Source organism: Chlamydotis macqueenii, chromosome 4 (genome assembly GCF_036417535.1).
Source record: "Chlamydotis macqueenii isolate bChlMac1 chromosome 4, bChlMac1.mat, whole genome shotgun sequence".
Classification (NCBI taxonomy): domain Eukaryota; kingdom Metazoa; phylum Chordata; class Aves; order Otidiformes; family Otididae; genus Chlamydotis; species Chlamydotis macqueenii.
This window is the reverse complement of record NC_141559.1, coordinates 77,356,534-77,373,068: the sequence shown is the minus strand read 5'-3', so window position 1 is coordinate 77,373,068 and position 16,535 is coordinate 77,356,534. Positions and strand designations below refer to the sequence as shown.

At 37.0% G+C, this 16,535-nt stretch overlaps 1 protein-coding gene across 9 annotated transcripts in view; it reads right to left on the bottom strand.

Annotated features, from left to right (window-relative positions):
* CTBP1 (C-terminal binding protein 1) overlaps positions 1–16,535 on the bottom strand; it is a 238,774-nt gene that overhangs the window by 35,278 nt on the left and 186,961 nt on the right. For 5 of the 9 annotated variants that reach the window (XM_086747832.1, XM_086747831.1, XM_086747839.1 and 2 more), the window contains one exon: positions 4,133–4,287. In XM_086747832.1, coding sequence (XP_086603958.1) covers positions 4,133–4,287 — 155 coding nt within the window. Of the gene's footprint in view, positions 1–4,132; positions 4,288–7,802; positions 8,020–9,414; positions 9,504–16,535 lie in introns of those variants that run through there. The other 4 variants (XM_086747838.1, XM_086747836.1, XM_086747837.1 and 1 more) reach the window with 3 other exon arrangements.

Sequence of the window (16,535 nt, the reverse complement as noted above, 5' to 3'; positions counted from 1 at the left end):
CTTGCTTCTTTATGAAAAAAAGATCTAGATTGTGCTTTGCTGGTATCTGCCTCACAAATTACTACAATTTTTTTTCCATTATTTCCTTTGTTTTCTAGCCATCAAAAACTACAGTATTTTGAACCATTACCTGTCCCTGAAGCAGCAGAAAACCCTTCTCTGGATTCCAAAATATTTACTCTTCAAATGCTAACTCCTCACACCCCTGTGATCAAGGCCCCACAACTGTGCAAGGTGACGTTGTACCAGTTCCTGCTTTCCTACTCATCCTTTTGTAGTCTTTCACTCCTTTCCTCGTCATCATCATATTCTCAGGTCATGCCTTTTTTTCACTACATTAATCTACAGCCACCCAGCGACATGGGTCAGACAGTGTCAGTAACATCTTTCAAATCCCACTCCAAATTTCCCAGTCTTTGGCCTGTCTCCTGCAACTTCAGATCATCTAAACACACTTCATCTGCTATCCTATTAAATTCAGTACCTCTTCTTAAAGACAAGAAATATAAGAAAAAAAGTCAAATTTCACCTTCTGCTTTCAGCAAGCTCTTCTCAACACTAAACCTTTCCTGATTTTCAGTCATCTCTTCTTTCACAATGGGGAACAGGCTTTTGCAAATTAACACCCATTATCAAAATCTGTATTTTAATGAACACGACAACAACATTTAGTACGGCCAGGAATACGTGCATTCACAAATACACAAACATTTTAGATTCTACTTTAAATATGCAAATTCTAATTTTAAAATTTTCCTTGAAAACAATTTTATATTTATTAAAGCACCTTTCCCAAATAAGGTATTATACAAGCAGTATTAAAATACAGATATTTCTATATTATAACCCTAAAGGTGTGTGGAAAATAGTAATTTTTTCACTGCAGATGAGCAGCAGAAGTAAAAAGTGAATACTTTTCACATGGAAGTGAATAGTGCTCAACATTTCATAAAACTGGTATCTTAATCCATGTTACAGTAATACAACAATACAACAATGAACTCAGGTTCATGATTTTTGTTGTAGGAATTTATTACCTGGCAGGACAGTGGTACTTTGGAGAACCAAATATTTTAGGATTACACCACCCTTCAGACTAGTGAAAATTTGTATTATAGCAATGTACCAGTTGCTAGTAAAAATGTTTTCCAGATATCTTACTGAGCTCCCTGAGAATTAATGACTTCAATATAATAAAAAGCAAGGATGCAAGCTTAGTACAGCCACTAAATACAAACTCTCCTGTGATGCTCAACATAAGATTACCTGGGTTATCTCATCAAGCTTCAGTTATTGCAGCTTTTCCAAAGTTCTGACCTGAGATACACAGCCTGACTTTCGGTCTTAAGATCTGAAAAGTCCGTTTACTACACCCCACTGACAACAGAAAATATTGAGTGTTCCTAAGGCAAGGCATTCGCATCACACATGAATTCCCCGGTCTCTTGGTATCAGAAGTAAAAGATATTGATTTCAGTAAGCAAAGCAGAGGAACATCCAGGTGGTGCAGTTTCCATATTATAGCATTCACCTGAAGACTACCATCCACTAAAAAGTGAAACAGCACTTACATTACTTATTCTCCATGTGTTATTTGGTCCTTGTAAATGGAAACAAGCTAATTAACAAATTAAACTTCTGACAATGGTGTGAGGTAGGAAAACTGTAAAATTGAAACAACTTTTAAACATGATAAAAAGAACTAGACATAAATAAGGCATTGTATTATATTTTCATTACTGATATATAAAAAGATAACAGAAGAAAGCTTGTGTTCAATATTTCTCTAAATGAAAAAATAAAGTATCATACTTACAAATTACATTTTCATTCTGTTTTTCTTCTTTTTTTCTTTTTTAAAAAAAAAAAAAAAAAACTATCCATTTCTATGCACCTCCCATTACCAACGAAGATAGAGAAGTTTTCAGTTCTTCGTATTTATTCTCTAGTCAGTTACTTTTAGGTTCTCATTCATCGCCACGATATTGAGTACTCTCAGTTATACGCACAGCAAAAACACTGGTCTTTTTCAACAGATGTTAAAGAGAACCTTGAAATCTCTGTTAGGTTTTGCTAAAACCTTACTGTTTCTAAAGTGGATGTCACAATAAATAAAAGTTCAAGTTTTGAATTTATGCTATCCCACTGACCATCCGCTGTAAAGATGGTCTTCTATATGAAAGTATAAATACATTTTTAAAAGCATGAGATCAGAACTATAATATTGCCAACCCTCAATCTATCTGATAATTCAAGAATGATCTAAAAATAATAGTTTTAACCATGCTGTGAGAAACTACCAATGAACTGAAAAAAGGAGGTTTGGAATGCAGGTTATTTCCTACCAGAAGCAATTTTATTTTTCCTTTTTTCCATTCACAATAGAATTATACTGTATCTAAAACACAGTCAAACAAAACAGGGTAGTGGCATTAAGCCAGTACTGATGCTGCAGAAAACAACCTTAAAGATAACTCTTGACTATTTTTCTGACAACAGCCTATTCCTGTGTGGGCGGGTGGAGGGGTAAGACAGGAAATCTGAAAGTCTGCAGAGATGTTCACCAAGGAACTACGCACAGGGCTCCAGGAGAGGAGAGTAATCTCTTGCATTTGCTTGAATCATGAGAATCAGCAGTTGTAGTTTGCTGTGGTGATACAGCATACAAAACTCTTTAGTCTTCTCTTTTATTAAAAAAGGGAAAAAAGCACAAGGAAAAAAAACCACTACCACTTATAAATTTCAAAAGTTTTAACAATTTTTTTTTCTTCCCCCCAGAATAAAAAAAAAAATACATTTTTCTTACTAAATAACAAGCTGGTTGAGGGGTTCTCTCTCCAGGAAGATGCTGACACGAAATGGGACTACAGAAGATGAGACTTATTCACTTGATAACAGAAGTGAAGTTAGTATTAGTATAACTTTCAAGTTGCTGCCTTTGTGAGAAAGTCAAATAAAAGATTAAATCTTTCACCATATACAGAGACTTTAAAATGTTTAATAATGCTATGCATTGCATGAAAATAAATATTTAAACCAGTTATGAATTCAAAACAGTGAAAAGCTGCTGAAAATCTGTCACAAACCCAAGGGTTGCTGTAATTAGTGTAGGACAACTCTAACAACAGAGAAACAAGAAAATTCCTGTGGAAGGGCCCCCTGATTGCCCTCCTTTGCACTTGGCTCCTCCTCTGCTGTTGTATTTACTACATTTTTCACCTCCATACGCCTGATTTCATCCTTTTTCACGTGAAAGAATGCTTGGCACTCAAGGATTACTCTGCTAGCCAACAACTTCACCAAAATTAATTCTACCTCTACAGAAATATGGATGGGAAAAGGTTATATTGCTGTCTACAGAGCAGCGAGAACTTGGGGTAGACATGAGGCCTTCATGCTGAAAGAAGTGTCTGAAGAGAACATGTAGGATGCACGGGTCGGCTGGGTCCCTCATCTATCATCATGAAAAACCGGTATCCCTCTAAGAAAATGAAAAAACATTTGACAACATTAAGAACCTCTAACTGTTTTACAGCTCCTAAACCACCAGGAAGGGTGAGAACTTCTGGAATAACAAATGGTTCTAATAAGTTTTAAATTAATTTTCTAAATAAATTTCAGGTTAGCACTTGTTTCGAACAACTTCTGCACCGTCAATTCTCAGTGCAAGCGGTGTCTTAACCAGATTTGCACAACCCTTTGGCTAAACAGAGAAGTTTGAAAGTTCCTCACACAGTCAATCCAATACTGAGGTTTGTCTTTCCAGCTGAAGGATGAGCAACAGTGTTTCCAAGAAGCATTTCAAGATACCATGCAATAATATAATTTTCCCAGAGGTAACCCTCTCCATGATCCTAATTCCGTAGGTAAGCATGTGGACAACATCCAGCCAAGGAAACAAGGAAACACTACACAAAAGCATACTTCAACACAGACACTTTCATCTTAGTTTCATCATTGTGTTTCATCACTTATTGCAAACAACTCATAACTCACTCACTCAGGTAATCAACCACTAGCTAAAACGCAACAGCTAAACACATTGTCACAGCTAGCACAACACTGTATCTGTTCATAATCACAAAAATATTTGTGTTTTCTAAAACACTTTAATTATAACTCTAAATATTACCTTTTCGTGAATTTCCTGTGTAGACTGAGCATCACAAAACGCCACTGTGGCTACATCCTTCAGAATAGGCATTTCTACTGTACAATCCCTGCCATCCAGCAACGCTACCAAAGGGCGCGGGTGCATGGGCCCGTTCATGATCGGAGGTCGAATGCCTATGAAGAAACAGAGAAGACTTGTTATTCAAGCCATGCAAATGTAATTTAAGAAAAAGTTTATAGCTAGTCTGTTTGTTCTGACGGCAGAAAGACTTCAAGGACTGAAGCTAGTAAAACAGGAACACGTTTACAGTCAACCAAACATGAAAAAATGCCATGGAGGCTCAGGAGGCTGAACAATGGAAGATGGATAAAACCACAAAGGGAACAGTATACTTGTTTTTTAAAGGCACATCCGCAACAGTGATTAAGAAGCGTTTGTGTAATCGTATCTAAGGTTTATGCTTTGATTGGATTCCACACCTTTGTGAGCACTACACAGAGTCGGGAAATATCTTGTCCAGGCTCGCAAGAGTGTAGCTTTTGGAATATCACAAGCAACTCACTAAGGATTTGAGTATCCACTTTACATACATGATGATGATCTGCTGAGACTAAAATTTACCTGAAAAAAGCCTACAACAGCAAAATTTTGAATTTACTGAAGATCCTATGTCCAAGTATACAGGCTACTTGCTGATCTATGTAGGTCTGCTTAGGCATAAAAGTTTTACAAAACAATTCTGTATAGCTTAGTCAGAAAAACACATCATCCATTATTAATCCACCATCGAAATCTCTTACAAAATATGAACAAAGTGACCCTCCCTAAATCAACATCATGCTTAAAACACTGTAGAGGGACAAAGAAGAAAACATTAAATATCTAGGGAAAGGAAAAGCAGTTGAAAGTGCAGTCTTCATTTATATCCTCTTTATGGAGTCTTAAAATGAAAAGTAATCCCTGTAACAAGGTATTTAGAGTGCATCTTTTTAACAGTATAGATGCTATAAATACACAAAAGTACTCAAGGGAATAATATTAAACTATGACATTTACACAAAAGTAGTTAAGTGCGGGTGGAAAAAAAGGGACTTCCTGAAGAGATAAGGAAAAGCAAAACCAAGAATGAAGTACATTGATTTTTCTTCTTCTTTTAAATTAAGTAATTTTAAATACTGCAAAGAGAAGCAGGCTGAATATTTCTTGTACATAAATTTCAACTTTTTTTTTGCAGTGTGAATTTAAAAACATTGCTTATTGCTTGATAATACAAATTAACCAAACATTAATGCAAAAGACTGAGGTTACCCAGTTACCTTCTACAATAAATCTCTGCATCTTATGTCCCAGTCTCTGTCAAAAATTAAGCCCTGAAAGACTGACATCTGCATTTTAAGAGGATACAAAATTAGCAGAATCCCAGCTGTACAAGATACCTGGTGAAGAAAAACAGCTGCTGGGAAAAGAGATTTTCACAAGTCAACAGGAGCAGACTGAGCTCAGGTCTGGGGCTCAAGGAGTACAACTAAGGAGACTGTTACCCTCACAGTCTCAACTGTCAAGCTTGCAGCCCTAAATTTCATGTCCACCCCAACCAAGTCAGGATGACAGATCAGTCCTACTACAATCTGGCATTTAAGTTCTTTACCTATTCCAACAGGATTTATACTTGAAGACAACTGAACGAGGGTCACTGGAACTTTTCCCATCACTCTACCTGCAAAGCTTCTAGAAGTTACAGTTGGCTTTAACTTAAATGTAACGGCACAATGCTTTAAATTGCTTATTCAGCAGCAAACAGTAAAAGGATCTTCCAGACTCAAGGCAGGAGGACAACAGATCCTCACCAATCCTTGTGCATTTGGTCACTAAAGTGCATTTGTTTTTTTTTCTGTTCAAGTCCCAGCATCTCCCAGTAACTGACTATCCCAACGGACTGCACCTGCAGTGCTGTCACTGTAGCAGACATGAATTCAGATGTGAAAACTATTCACCAGCAAAGTACAACATCCATTAAAACTATTTTCTGTTGTACATCCATCAATTTCTAACCTCTGCTCCAACAGACATGCTTAGAAATAATGCAGATTCTTTCCGTAAACCAGTGTTTGATATCCAGCCACCAAAATTAAATGGAAGCCTTTTTAATATCATTTTTAAAAGCTGTACATCTTGCTAATTTACTATTGTTACCTGTTTGAACCAGAGATGCCCACATAACCTTCGTACAGTCATTTCTAGTAAATAAACCACACGCTAATAACGCAGTACAGGACACAAACACTACAACACAAATGCTACATAGTTATCCAGACAATAACCACCATAATGGGAACTTAATTATAAAACCCCACATTACATTTACTCAGAAACACCCTAAAATAAAACATGTTATGAACTTGTTCATGTCTCTTTCAGAACAGTCTATGTCATAGCATTAATAAAATGTAATTTTGTTTTGAAACAAATGTAAAAATGTCACTGCAAGTCCCAGTCATATTGAATAATTGTGCTTATTTTACAACTGAAATGTCCTGGTTAGTGTCTAAATTGTCAGTCCAGCAAAGCCAGGATTTCAATAAGTTTCAATCCTAGCTAAAATAAAATTTAAAAAAGAAAACAGAACTTTGATACTGAAGTTGTTGAAGATGAATGAGGAAAAATACAGCAGAGATGATTCCCTTTAGAGCTACAACTACAGCACCTCTGTCAACAGAAGAACACACAGTCCTAACAGATAACAGAAGATGAGACTAAAAAGCATCACTTTAAGTATGACTTTTCTGACTAGATCTTAGAAAATAATGAAATACAGTATCACAAAACACAACCCTTTAAAATAATGGTTTACCTAAAATACATAAAGGTGTGGTCTGGTTTTCCCCTAATGCCAGTATAATCTATCAATTTCAACCAGGTCACTCGTGTCTAACATTCGTGCATGCCAGAACAAGCTCCAAAGCAGAGAAACAAAAGTCAGAAAAACAACTAGAGGGATAAATCCTCCTCAAAACAATCTCAGACTTTAAGAGTCCCCAGAACTCAAATACATCCAGTGACCTTGACCACAAAAACCCTACAAACCTTTGCTTGCCAAAATCCTTTTTGAACTTCAGCATAGACTTGCTGTTGCACAATCTTTCTGCCTAAATACCATGTCACTGAATCGCAGACAATAACTCAAGACTTAAGTAAACTTACAGTAACTTAATCACAGTGGCAGTCACTATTTGAAGTTTACATTTGGAAAGACAGTTTTACTATGAATCAGAACCCTTTGAACAAAAAACTACTTCCTCCACCATTTAGATACCTTCTGCCTGTTTCTTATCTAGAAATGTCATACTGTACCGTCTGCTTAGCTCTGCAGCAGACCCTTGGAGTGGCAGGATAAAGCAATGCGTATTTAAGAGCAGTAGTTGCATGCCTGCATTAACAGTAAATCACGCAACTCGGTGTCAAAGGGGAACAACTGTAAATCAGTCAAAAGTGACGTTCAACACCACAAATGTGAAAACAATTTTTAAAAATAATTTCACTTAGTTGGCTTATTTAAGTATATGGAATGGCATTTCACATAACACAGATAACAAAAATTACACCATCCACCCCCACATTCTAGAACCTCTGTTACAGGAAAACAATCTCAGTTGATCCTAACTTGAGACTTTCAGGAACCCCTACCAACCTGACATTTCTTAATCTGAGCTTGATTTCCAGGGTCATGAATTCGATTTCTCAATGCTTTACAATCTTCAGTATTCTGAGGCAAAATAGCAGCCTGTCATTCGATCCTCATTTCCATGTCTTTAATTTTTCTTGCAGTCTCCTGTAATCTTGAACCAAAGCTTTTAAACTTCTTATCCACTGCAACCTCTGTAGCCTGGATGGTGTTCAAATTTTTACTAAAAATTAAACACAAACAATACATTAAAACAACATTAAGGGTCTGACTTGTGCTTACAGAAGCCAGGAAACTCAAAGTTAAAGCTTCTCACTGCATCTGTACCCTTCCCCCTTTAGCTCCCGGCTTTCCACCACACCTGCTGTGCTGCCACTCCATTAACATTCCAGGGAAACCAGTGGACTGTTAAAACACACAAGGTTAAGGCACCTTGCGCAGGACAGCAGGTGTATTGTAAACAGACATACCTGGAACAGTCGGCACCACTCAGGCAGAAAACGTTTTGCCTAGGTGAGCAGGGATCTGAGGATGCTGTGTGATCACCAGTCCCACCCATACTGGAGAGCCAAGCACTCCAAGCACTGGAGATGGAGTGAGAAGCCTTAACTCTGAACTTGCTGGGTATAAGTCAGGCCCTTAATGTTATCTAAATGTATTTAAAACAAAACAAAATTTCTCCTGACAGCTCTAATCCAGTTATTAATTTGAGGTCTCCCTCCCCCCTCAAATATGGAAATAATCTGGTGGGGAAGCTCTTGCCCCAGATAATCTACCGTGCCAGTGACTGCTGGAATTCTTCTGAAGTAACACCAGGTATGATGTACACACACAAACAGGCAGTCAGGCTCATGGCAAATAGCTGCTCCATACAGACGACAGAAGAGCGCCTTAATAAAATCTTGGAAATTTAAAAAGCAGCCTTCAGCTGCAGAACCCGACAGGAGGCTGCCCCACGCACACGCATTTCAAGTGACTGTGGGTCTCACAAACAGGAGGACTGATGAATTCATCATTCAGCTTTGTAACGAAACAGGAGAGGAACGGTCGTAAATTATTACCTCCATACCTCAGGCAGCGTGGAGACATAAATTATCAGACCATTGTTAGCATGAGATATACTTCTTTTTTTAATATTGGGAAGAAAATGAGCTACCTAAGCTGAATAGTTACCACCCCCCGCCCCCCAATCCTACTTGCACCTCTTGTTGCTCCTGAAACAAAGGTGCACCTTTGTGTGCCACACTCCAAGGGAGAGAGCTGAAGCCAATACCACTTGACATACTAATAACTAGAGGATAACAAAGCTCTCCCTGACATACTCTAGGCCACTACAATGTATTTTAAACCTTTCCTAAAATAACCTTTTATGTTACAAACTGACAGTAACTAAAGTGATCATATTGCACAAATAATAGAGAGGCTGTCACTATTTGCTGACATTAGAAAACATACCAAAATACAACTAGATAAGCTATTAACAATGATTAATAATGTCATTTTCACATTTTTCTGCTGCCAATCAATAGAACATCATTAGGATCACAAATGTTTCTCAAGGTGTACATGTTAAAAGTAAAGGACATTGTCAGGTTTGTAGGCCCAAAATTTGACCTACCTTTCATTTTCTTAAATCTGTTTGCAAAGTCCATGTAATTCTTTAAATGTGTGATTCTTTTTTCAAAACAAACGCTTCAATTCTTTTTTCTGAAAAATATATCAATGCCAAAAAGCACAACACTTATCAGTAACCCCATAAAGATAAACCAATATGCATATGAAATGGAGGACAGCAGCCTGGCAAAGAAGAGTTTTCATTTTCATGTTTCTGGGGATTCTTACAAGTGCAAAGATTAAATAAGTAGGAAAACTTCCTCGACAATGTCCTTTTAAAAGAATCTACCCTACAAAATTTCCTTTATGTACTGTAAAACATAAAAGTGATGTAAGTTTTTAACAAAATGCAAACTGCTAAAAAAATCTGATCAATATTTACAAAAATGAGACCCAAAAATAACAAGTTGGACACTCAGCTAATTTAAGTCTTGCACATGTAACATGAGACTAATCCCCCGTGACATTTACCTTTATTTAATATTCTTACATAAGCTGTAAATTTGGTCAGTTGTCACTTATTTAACTTGAGTCCTCAATAAAATATAATTTTTTTTAAAGAAGTAAATGCTAATATTAATCGAAGTAAAGAATGAGTTGTCAAAACAAACAAAAAATATCCCACTCATAACACGAACACAGAAGCTGTTATGAATTCGATTTGCCAATATGCACTATCAGAAGTCCTAGAAATGCCATACTTTAAAAACATATTTTAAGGTTCCTGACACATCACGCATTTCTAAATTTTGGATTTTGTTTCGATAGTCTTGTTGTTTTGTGCACCGTGACCTCAAGTGCCATTTAGATTCAAGGTAGAGCAAAACGCTAAAAGCAGACAAGTAGAAATAAACTTTAAAGTACTATGCAGGTACACAGATCAGTAAAATGGATGCAAAGCAAAAAAAAAAAAAGTGTGCTTACCAGCCTCCAGTATTTTGATATTCAGCATATTTAGATGCTGAATATGCAACTCAAAAATCTCCTGATTCCACCCGAATCAGAGCCAGTGTCTTTTGTCACCGCCTTCAGCATGAGCAGGAGGCTATCTCCCATGATTTGGCACGTGGGATTGGGGAGGTAGAGGGGATACTATTTTAAAATAAAGAAAACCAACAAAGTGTACATTCAAAACAGTGACAACTACCCTCGGAAGCCTGTAAATTTCATATCATCCTTTTCTCATTTAATGTTTCTAACTATGTTTCCTAGAATTTTAGGAACTTGATGCAAGTCTTATTCAAATTAATAGGAACAATCCTAAATTACTTTCAAAGGAATAAAATCTGGGCTTCACAATATCCTTAAAAGAGAAAGCCAACCATAAGCTTCACTTCAAGCCTATGTGCAGCCTCTGTTGAAGTCTACAAGGCCCAGAGGTCAATGCTAAGCACACTGAAACTTTTCTGGAAGAGCATAATTGATGAATACAATTGTACTCTATGTTTTTTATTTACCCAAGCTCAGTAAAAACAAGTCATCTTCCTTCGTTTCTTTTTAATTTGCAAGAGACCAAGAAAAATAAGAGTGGTTTCCTGCGTTGTGTTGACCCAACGATGTGCAGAGCAGTCACACCCACTTATATCCTCTCGCTAATTGTGAGGATTGAAATACACCCAGCCACTCTCCAGGACATTCGCAGCTCACTCCCTTACACAAAATACACAACCAGAACCACTACTATGGAATTAGCACCCCGGTCCATACACTTTCACGGTAGTTAGATTTACGCACAAATCACATCATTATTTTACCATCTGTGAGAAATAAGGCTGGGTATCCAAGAAATTGCTACAGCATACGACACAAAGGCCTCAAGAGAGTATTTTGAGACAACTAACTTAGTTGATTTTCCTTTTTGGTACACTTGAAACAAAAAGAGTCAAAGATTTCTATTTAGAAAATTCCATATTTCCCTTCTGTTATTGGAATCTCAGAGTGACGATTCTACATTACTTCGCCACAAGTAAACTTGTCATTCTCAGATATTAGCCTGACAACTGTGAGGAAATGGGTTTCTTTCGTGTTTTTAACTAGTAATCCGTAACCAGTCATCCTTAAATACGTAGTAATTCTGCTATTATTTGTCTAACATCCATCAATATGCACACAAAATCCTAAACGCCTGTCAGGCCACAAAAAAACCGAAGGTCCCACAAGGCACATCTTGAAAGTCTATGATCAGAAACAAAGTTCTATTCAAGGGAAATAGAATCATCTGGCAACATTTTAAATTGCTACACACGTACTTCAAACTTTCAAGTGAAAACTGGAATTACTGCACATCTGTCTAAAAATTACTCAGTTTACATATTCAGAGCATGCTATAACGATATGCCTACTCTTAACTAACTTTCCAAAATGACTGAAAACAATACGAATCACATGTCAAACAAACAAGTAAAAAATGTTTTAATTGTCTGTCACAGCTTAAAAAGCAAATCTAATGGCAACATTCAGTAACGAGTGTATCAAGCACTGAAACAAGAAAGTGTAAGTATCAGCACCACAACATACAGAAAAAAAACCAACACTGCAGAGGCACTGTTTTCCAGGAACAGACAAGAAAGCAAACTCCAGAAAAAGGCAAAACATTTTAGACTGAGCTGTCCCTGCACACACAGCTTTTCAGTGTCTGTCCATAGTAAATACTTCACTTTACTTAATAAAACTAAAAATACTTGAAACAAAGGAAGGGGGGGTGAGGGGGAAGAATAAATAAATAAAAGAGCAATGGTGGAGTTGCCCTGGCTGGGTACACTCCCATTAATCCCAGCTGCAGAGAAATTCTGGCTAAGGCTGCCAACTTTTGTTACTTATCCCACGCGTTTCAGGGTGACTGTGAAATGCCCCCACCTGCACGTGCACAGACTATTCGATAACCGACAGGAATCACCGCAAAGCTCAGGACAGTACCTACAAATTAACAATCGAAGAACCTGAGAACTAGGACTCTCCAGCAGCCGTGTTTGCCCATAGCTAACTACGGACATCGCTTTCCCAGTTACGTATGGGGTGGTATCTCTAAAACACAAAACTGAATACACAAATCAAGTCTGCAGAGACATTCCCACAATGTGCTATATGCTGGCTGTGCATCAGGGTGTACATCCACTGCTGTCTTCTGCCAGGATGGCAACCATGGAGCAGGCTGGTAACTGTAACTGGGGTGGAATCCACCTTAACACACACACAAACTCTAAAATACAACTGAGCTTGTATTTCAGCCCATAAATTTTATAGGTTGGTGGGTGTGACTTAAAAAAAAAAAAAAAAAAAAAGCCAGAAAACTCCTGCTGACAGGAACTGGAAAAACAATCTGCTCCAACAATTGTAATAAGAGCAGAATGATTAACTCCCTGAGCCATTCCAGTAACAATATAGATCATGCCAAGACTTACTAAAACACTTTCCACGGAAGATGCAGTCCTGGAAATTCTAAGGACAATACTTAGAATATGGAACACAGGTCTGGAACTGGTTTGGCAAAACAGGGCTGTGCTGCCACACGAAGTGGAATAAATCAGTGGTCCTTATCCTCACTCTTTTACCCACCTATTCAACATAATGAAGTACACAAGCATTGCTTTTTCTTTTTAAAACCATGATATCAGAACTGGCATCCTGACTGATTTTGATAAAAGCTTAACAGTTACATAATTTTAATTTAAAACATAATACAGAAGGAACGACCGTGCATTTGCCTGTAGAATATTATGTATTTGTACTATGAAGGAAAAGAGGACTTTTTTTTTTCTCTCCTCCAAAAATGTTTCTCCTACAGCAAGTTATTTCATTCCAGCAGGTCTGGAGTTCTTTTTGTTTAAACCACTGCCTGAGCTGAAGTATGCTTTGGGAAAAAAATACCAGCTTTTAGCATTGTCAATACAACTGCTTTCAGAGAATTAATTTCACATTATGTTTTAAAGACACTACCAAGTACTTATTACAGAATATAATTTCTGAACATAGCCTGTACTAACAGCTGCTCTCTGTGCTTCTTTTCTCACATTTTAGATGTTGTAGAGGATGCTGCCTCAGAGAAAGAAACCCAGAAACTCGAGTGGAGCCAAAGGCTTCCTTTTTTCTGACCCCAAACACTGAAAGCAATTTCTCTAACAGTACACCTGTACTTTGACCAAGAACGTTAAACTATTACCTGGGGCACTCCTTATTTTCCTTATCAAAAAGTCTGAAGATAAGAAAGTGTGGGGCCTTGGATAATCAAATTAGTTTCACAAGGTTTTTTGGTTTGATGTTGTGTTTTATTTTTTCCTCTCTCTTTTTTTTTTTTTTTTTTTTTAGGTCAGCAGAATATATTTGAATGACACTAAAAATAACAGCACGGAAGTATTTTATATATTGAACACTGACCTCTCCATCTTCTTTATAACTTCTGAACTTTTTTTTTTTTTTTTTTTTTTTTTGGGAAACCATCTAATGTGATTCACCAACCGCTCAGCTGAACATCATGGTGCTAAGAATGTCAGCAATCCACTATAAGTGGGGGGAAAAAAAAAAATCCAACCAAACAAACAAAAAAAAGCCCTATAAACTTTCTTGTTTAGGGATGGGAAGAAAGGAGGAGAGCTAGAAACTTCTCCCAAGATAAACAACTACAGCACTTTAAAAAAAAACAACAAATATATATATATATATATATATATATATATATATATATATCCCAGACTTCAGGTAAGTAAAAAGGGACAATTCAACACAGTGTGAAGGCTTCTGATAAACGAGGATCATAAACTCCCTCTTGAGTTACACTCCATTACATTCTTCTGAAAACCAAAGCAACTCTGACAAACACTGAACCAGTGCAAAGGGCTTCTTAAAGCTCTTTTTTCTCTCTCCCTTTTCAGTTCCTCCCACAGCCACTGACCTCTGCTGTTCTCTGTCAATATTAACAAAACGTTTGATGATGATTACGAACTAGTGAACAGTTTTGTTGTAAAAATTAGAAAATTAGAAAGTCTGGAGCATACTGAAATCCAAGTCCTGCACCTCCCAACCAGGGCTCTTTGCAGTCAAACAAAGTCTGAATAAACAGGATTTTCTGAAGAGATGTTCATTTTGAAGGTAAGCAAACAGGATGTATAAAAATGACAAGCTCACTGAGAACAGGCCAGTAACAACAGTCAAAGTGCCAAATAAAGCAGGCAGTTTAAGGCAAAAGCTGAAGTTTATATTATCAAGTTACATTTAATCATAATACAAGAAAAGCGTATGATGTAAGAGAGCTGATCTACTGAGCTTTTCTTCAAGTAGAGTTTTGAGTTTCAATTACAAAGGCTCTGGTCCCAGTATTACCATCAAAGCTGTAATGAAAAACACAAGTTAAAATTGGGAGTTATTCCCATGACTTGATGAGAGAAACAAAATATTTCTTCCCACACATATCACATACTGAAGGGGTTTAGAGAAGGTTTTTCAACACTGTAAATTGCTTCCACTGAACACCTGAAAGTAAGAAGTATTTAAAAATTATGCACATATACATTTTTTCACTAAGGTTTATAATGTTTCTTTTAGTTTCTCTAGTTTAACTGTTTTCAACTAGAAAAGGGTCCATTCACACACAAAATGCTTTGTCTGCAGATAAAGGCTTCAAATTATAAATTTTTCAGGGCACAAGTCATGTTCTATCTGTAAACTGCATGAAACATTTATCGGTGCTAAAAACATCAGCTGCAAGAAAGTATTAGAAAAGAAATTATTGACTCCATTATTAAGATGTACAAAAGCATCAGGCAAAAGGGTACCCTTCATTCTTCATAGGGGAACAAGCACTGTATTTTGGAAAATGCATTCACTATTGCATTTCCCAGTAAATGAAGTTAAGATGATAGTTTGTTGTTTTATTCTACCCTTTTTCATGTATGCTTTATCTTAAAAAAAAATAAAAATTATTACAGCTCCTATGTCCCCCAATCTGCAGGCAGAGACATTTACGAATCTGCCCACAGCACACATGTGCATCACAAAAATGTCATCTCCCCCTCTCGCAGCAGCCGCCTCAGACTTCTGCAGCACCACAGTTCGCGAAAAATGGACAGTTACAAAAAAAAAAAAAAAAAAAAAAACCAGACCGCAGCAACTTCCTTTCCAAACAAAACAGAGATTGACAACAAATTGAGAAGTAATTTGAATGGAAACAAGACTAATGTATTAGATGCCATAAAGAATTTCCAAAATAAGAAACTTTACTCTATGGCTTTTCTACATTTTATGAAACTAGAAACATAAGGGATGTCAGGAGCAGGATAAACAGCAGCGTGCTGAAAGGCTGGCTTGCAGGAGCGTTACATTTCTGAAAGCAGCCACAGGAAACACTCCAACGACTTGGAATTTTATGATCCAAAGACAATCAAAGGATCACCGACTCCATGCAAGTAAACCCAAAGCACATCTTGAAACTCATTCTGCTGTTCAGAAAACGGGCACAGCACAGAGAAAGATACTGGAAAACAAGTCTAACTGTTTCCTGCTGGCTGTAATTTCTGAAAAAAAATGGGAGGGAATGACAGCTTAGTGCTTGCCCAGTGCAAGACAACAGCTATCAGATAACTCCCAGAAACCAGGAAAGCATTATGACTGTTTTCCAGAATGTGATGGGAGAACACAAAGCTAATCCTTGCTCTTGAGACCGAGAAACAACAGGTCTTCATAAGATTAATTTTCCCTATTTCATAGATGTAAAGCAAATCAAGTTAACACAGGTATATCACTGCAAAAGTAAAAAAAAAAAAAAAAAACAAAAAAAACAAACCAACAACAAAAAAAGTTATTACTTCCACTCCCTAACTTTGGTTACTATCACTCTCTTTTTGCTTGTTAGGTACTTTCACAGCACAACTAATGTCAGAGGAAATTGTATCTCTTACAATACATTCTTCAGATCAATCCCTGCTTTCCTTCTGCCTCTCCTGGGTCAGGATGGGCATCCCAGGTACAAAAAGAAGAACACGAAGTGCTGAGAATAGCAGAGGAATCTAGAAAATAACTCTGTAGTGAAAATTCTACATCCCCGAGTAGCCCAGATGATGCTACTCTATTAGGTCTGCACTGTAAGCCAGATAAAGTAAGGTACGTACAAATAGTAAATAAGTTGGTGCTGTT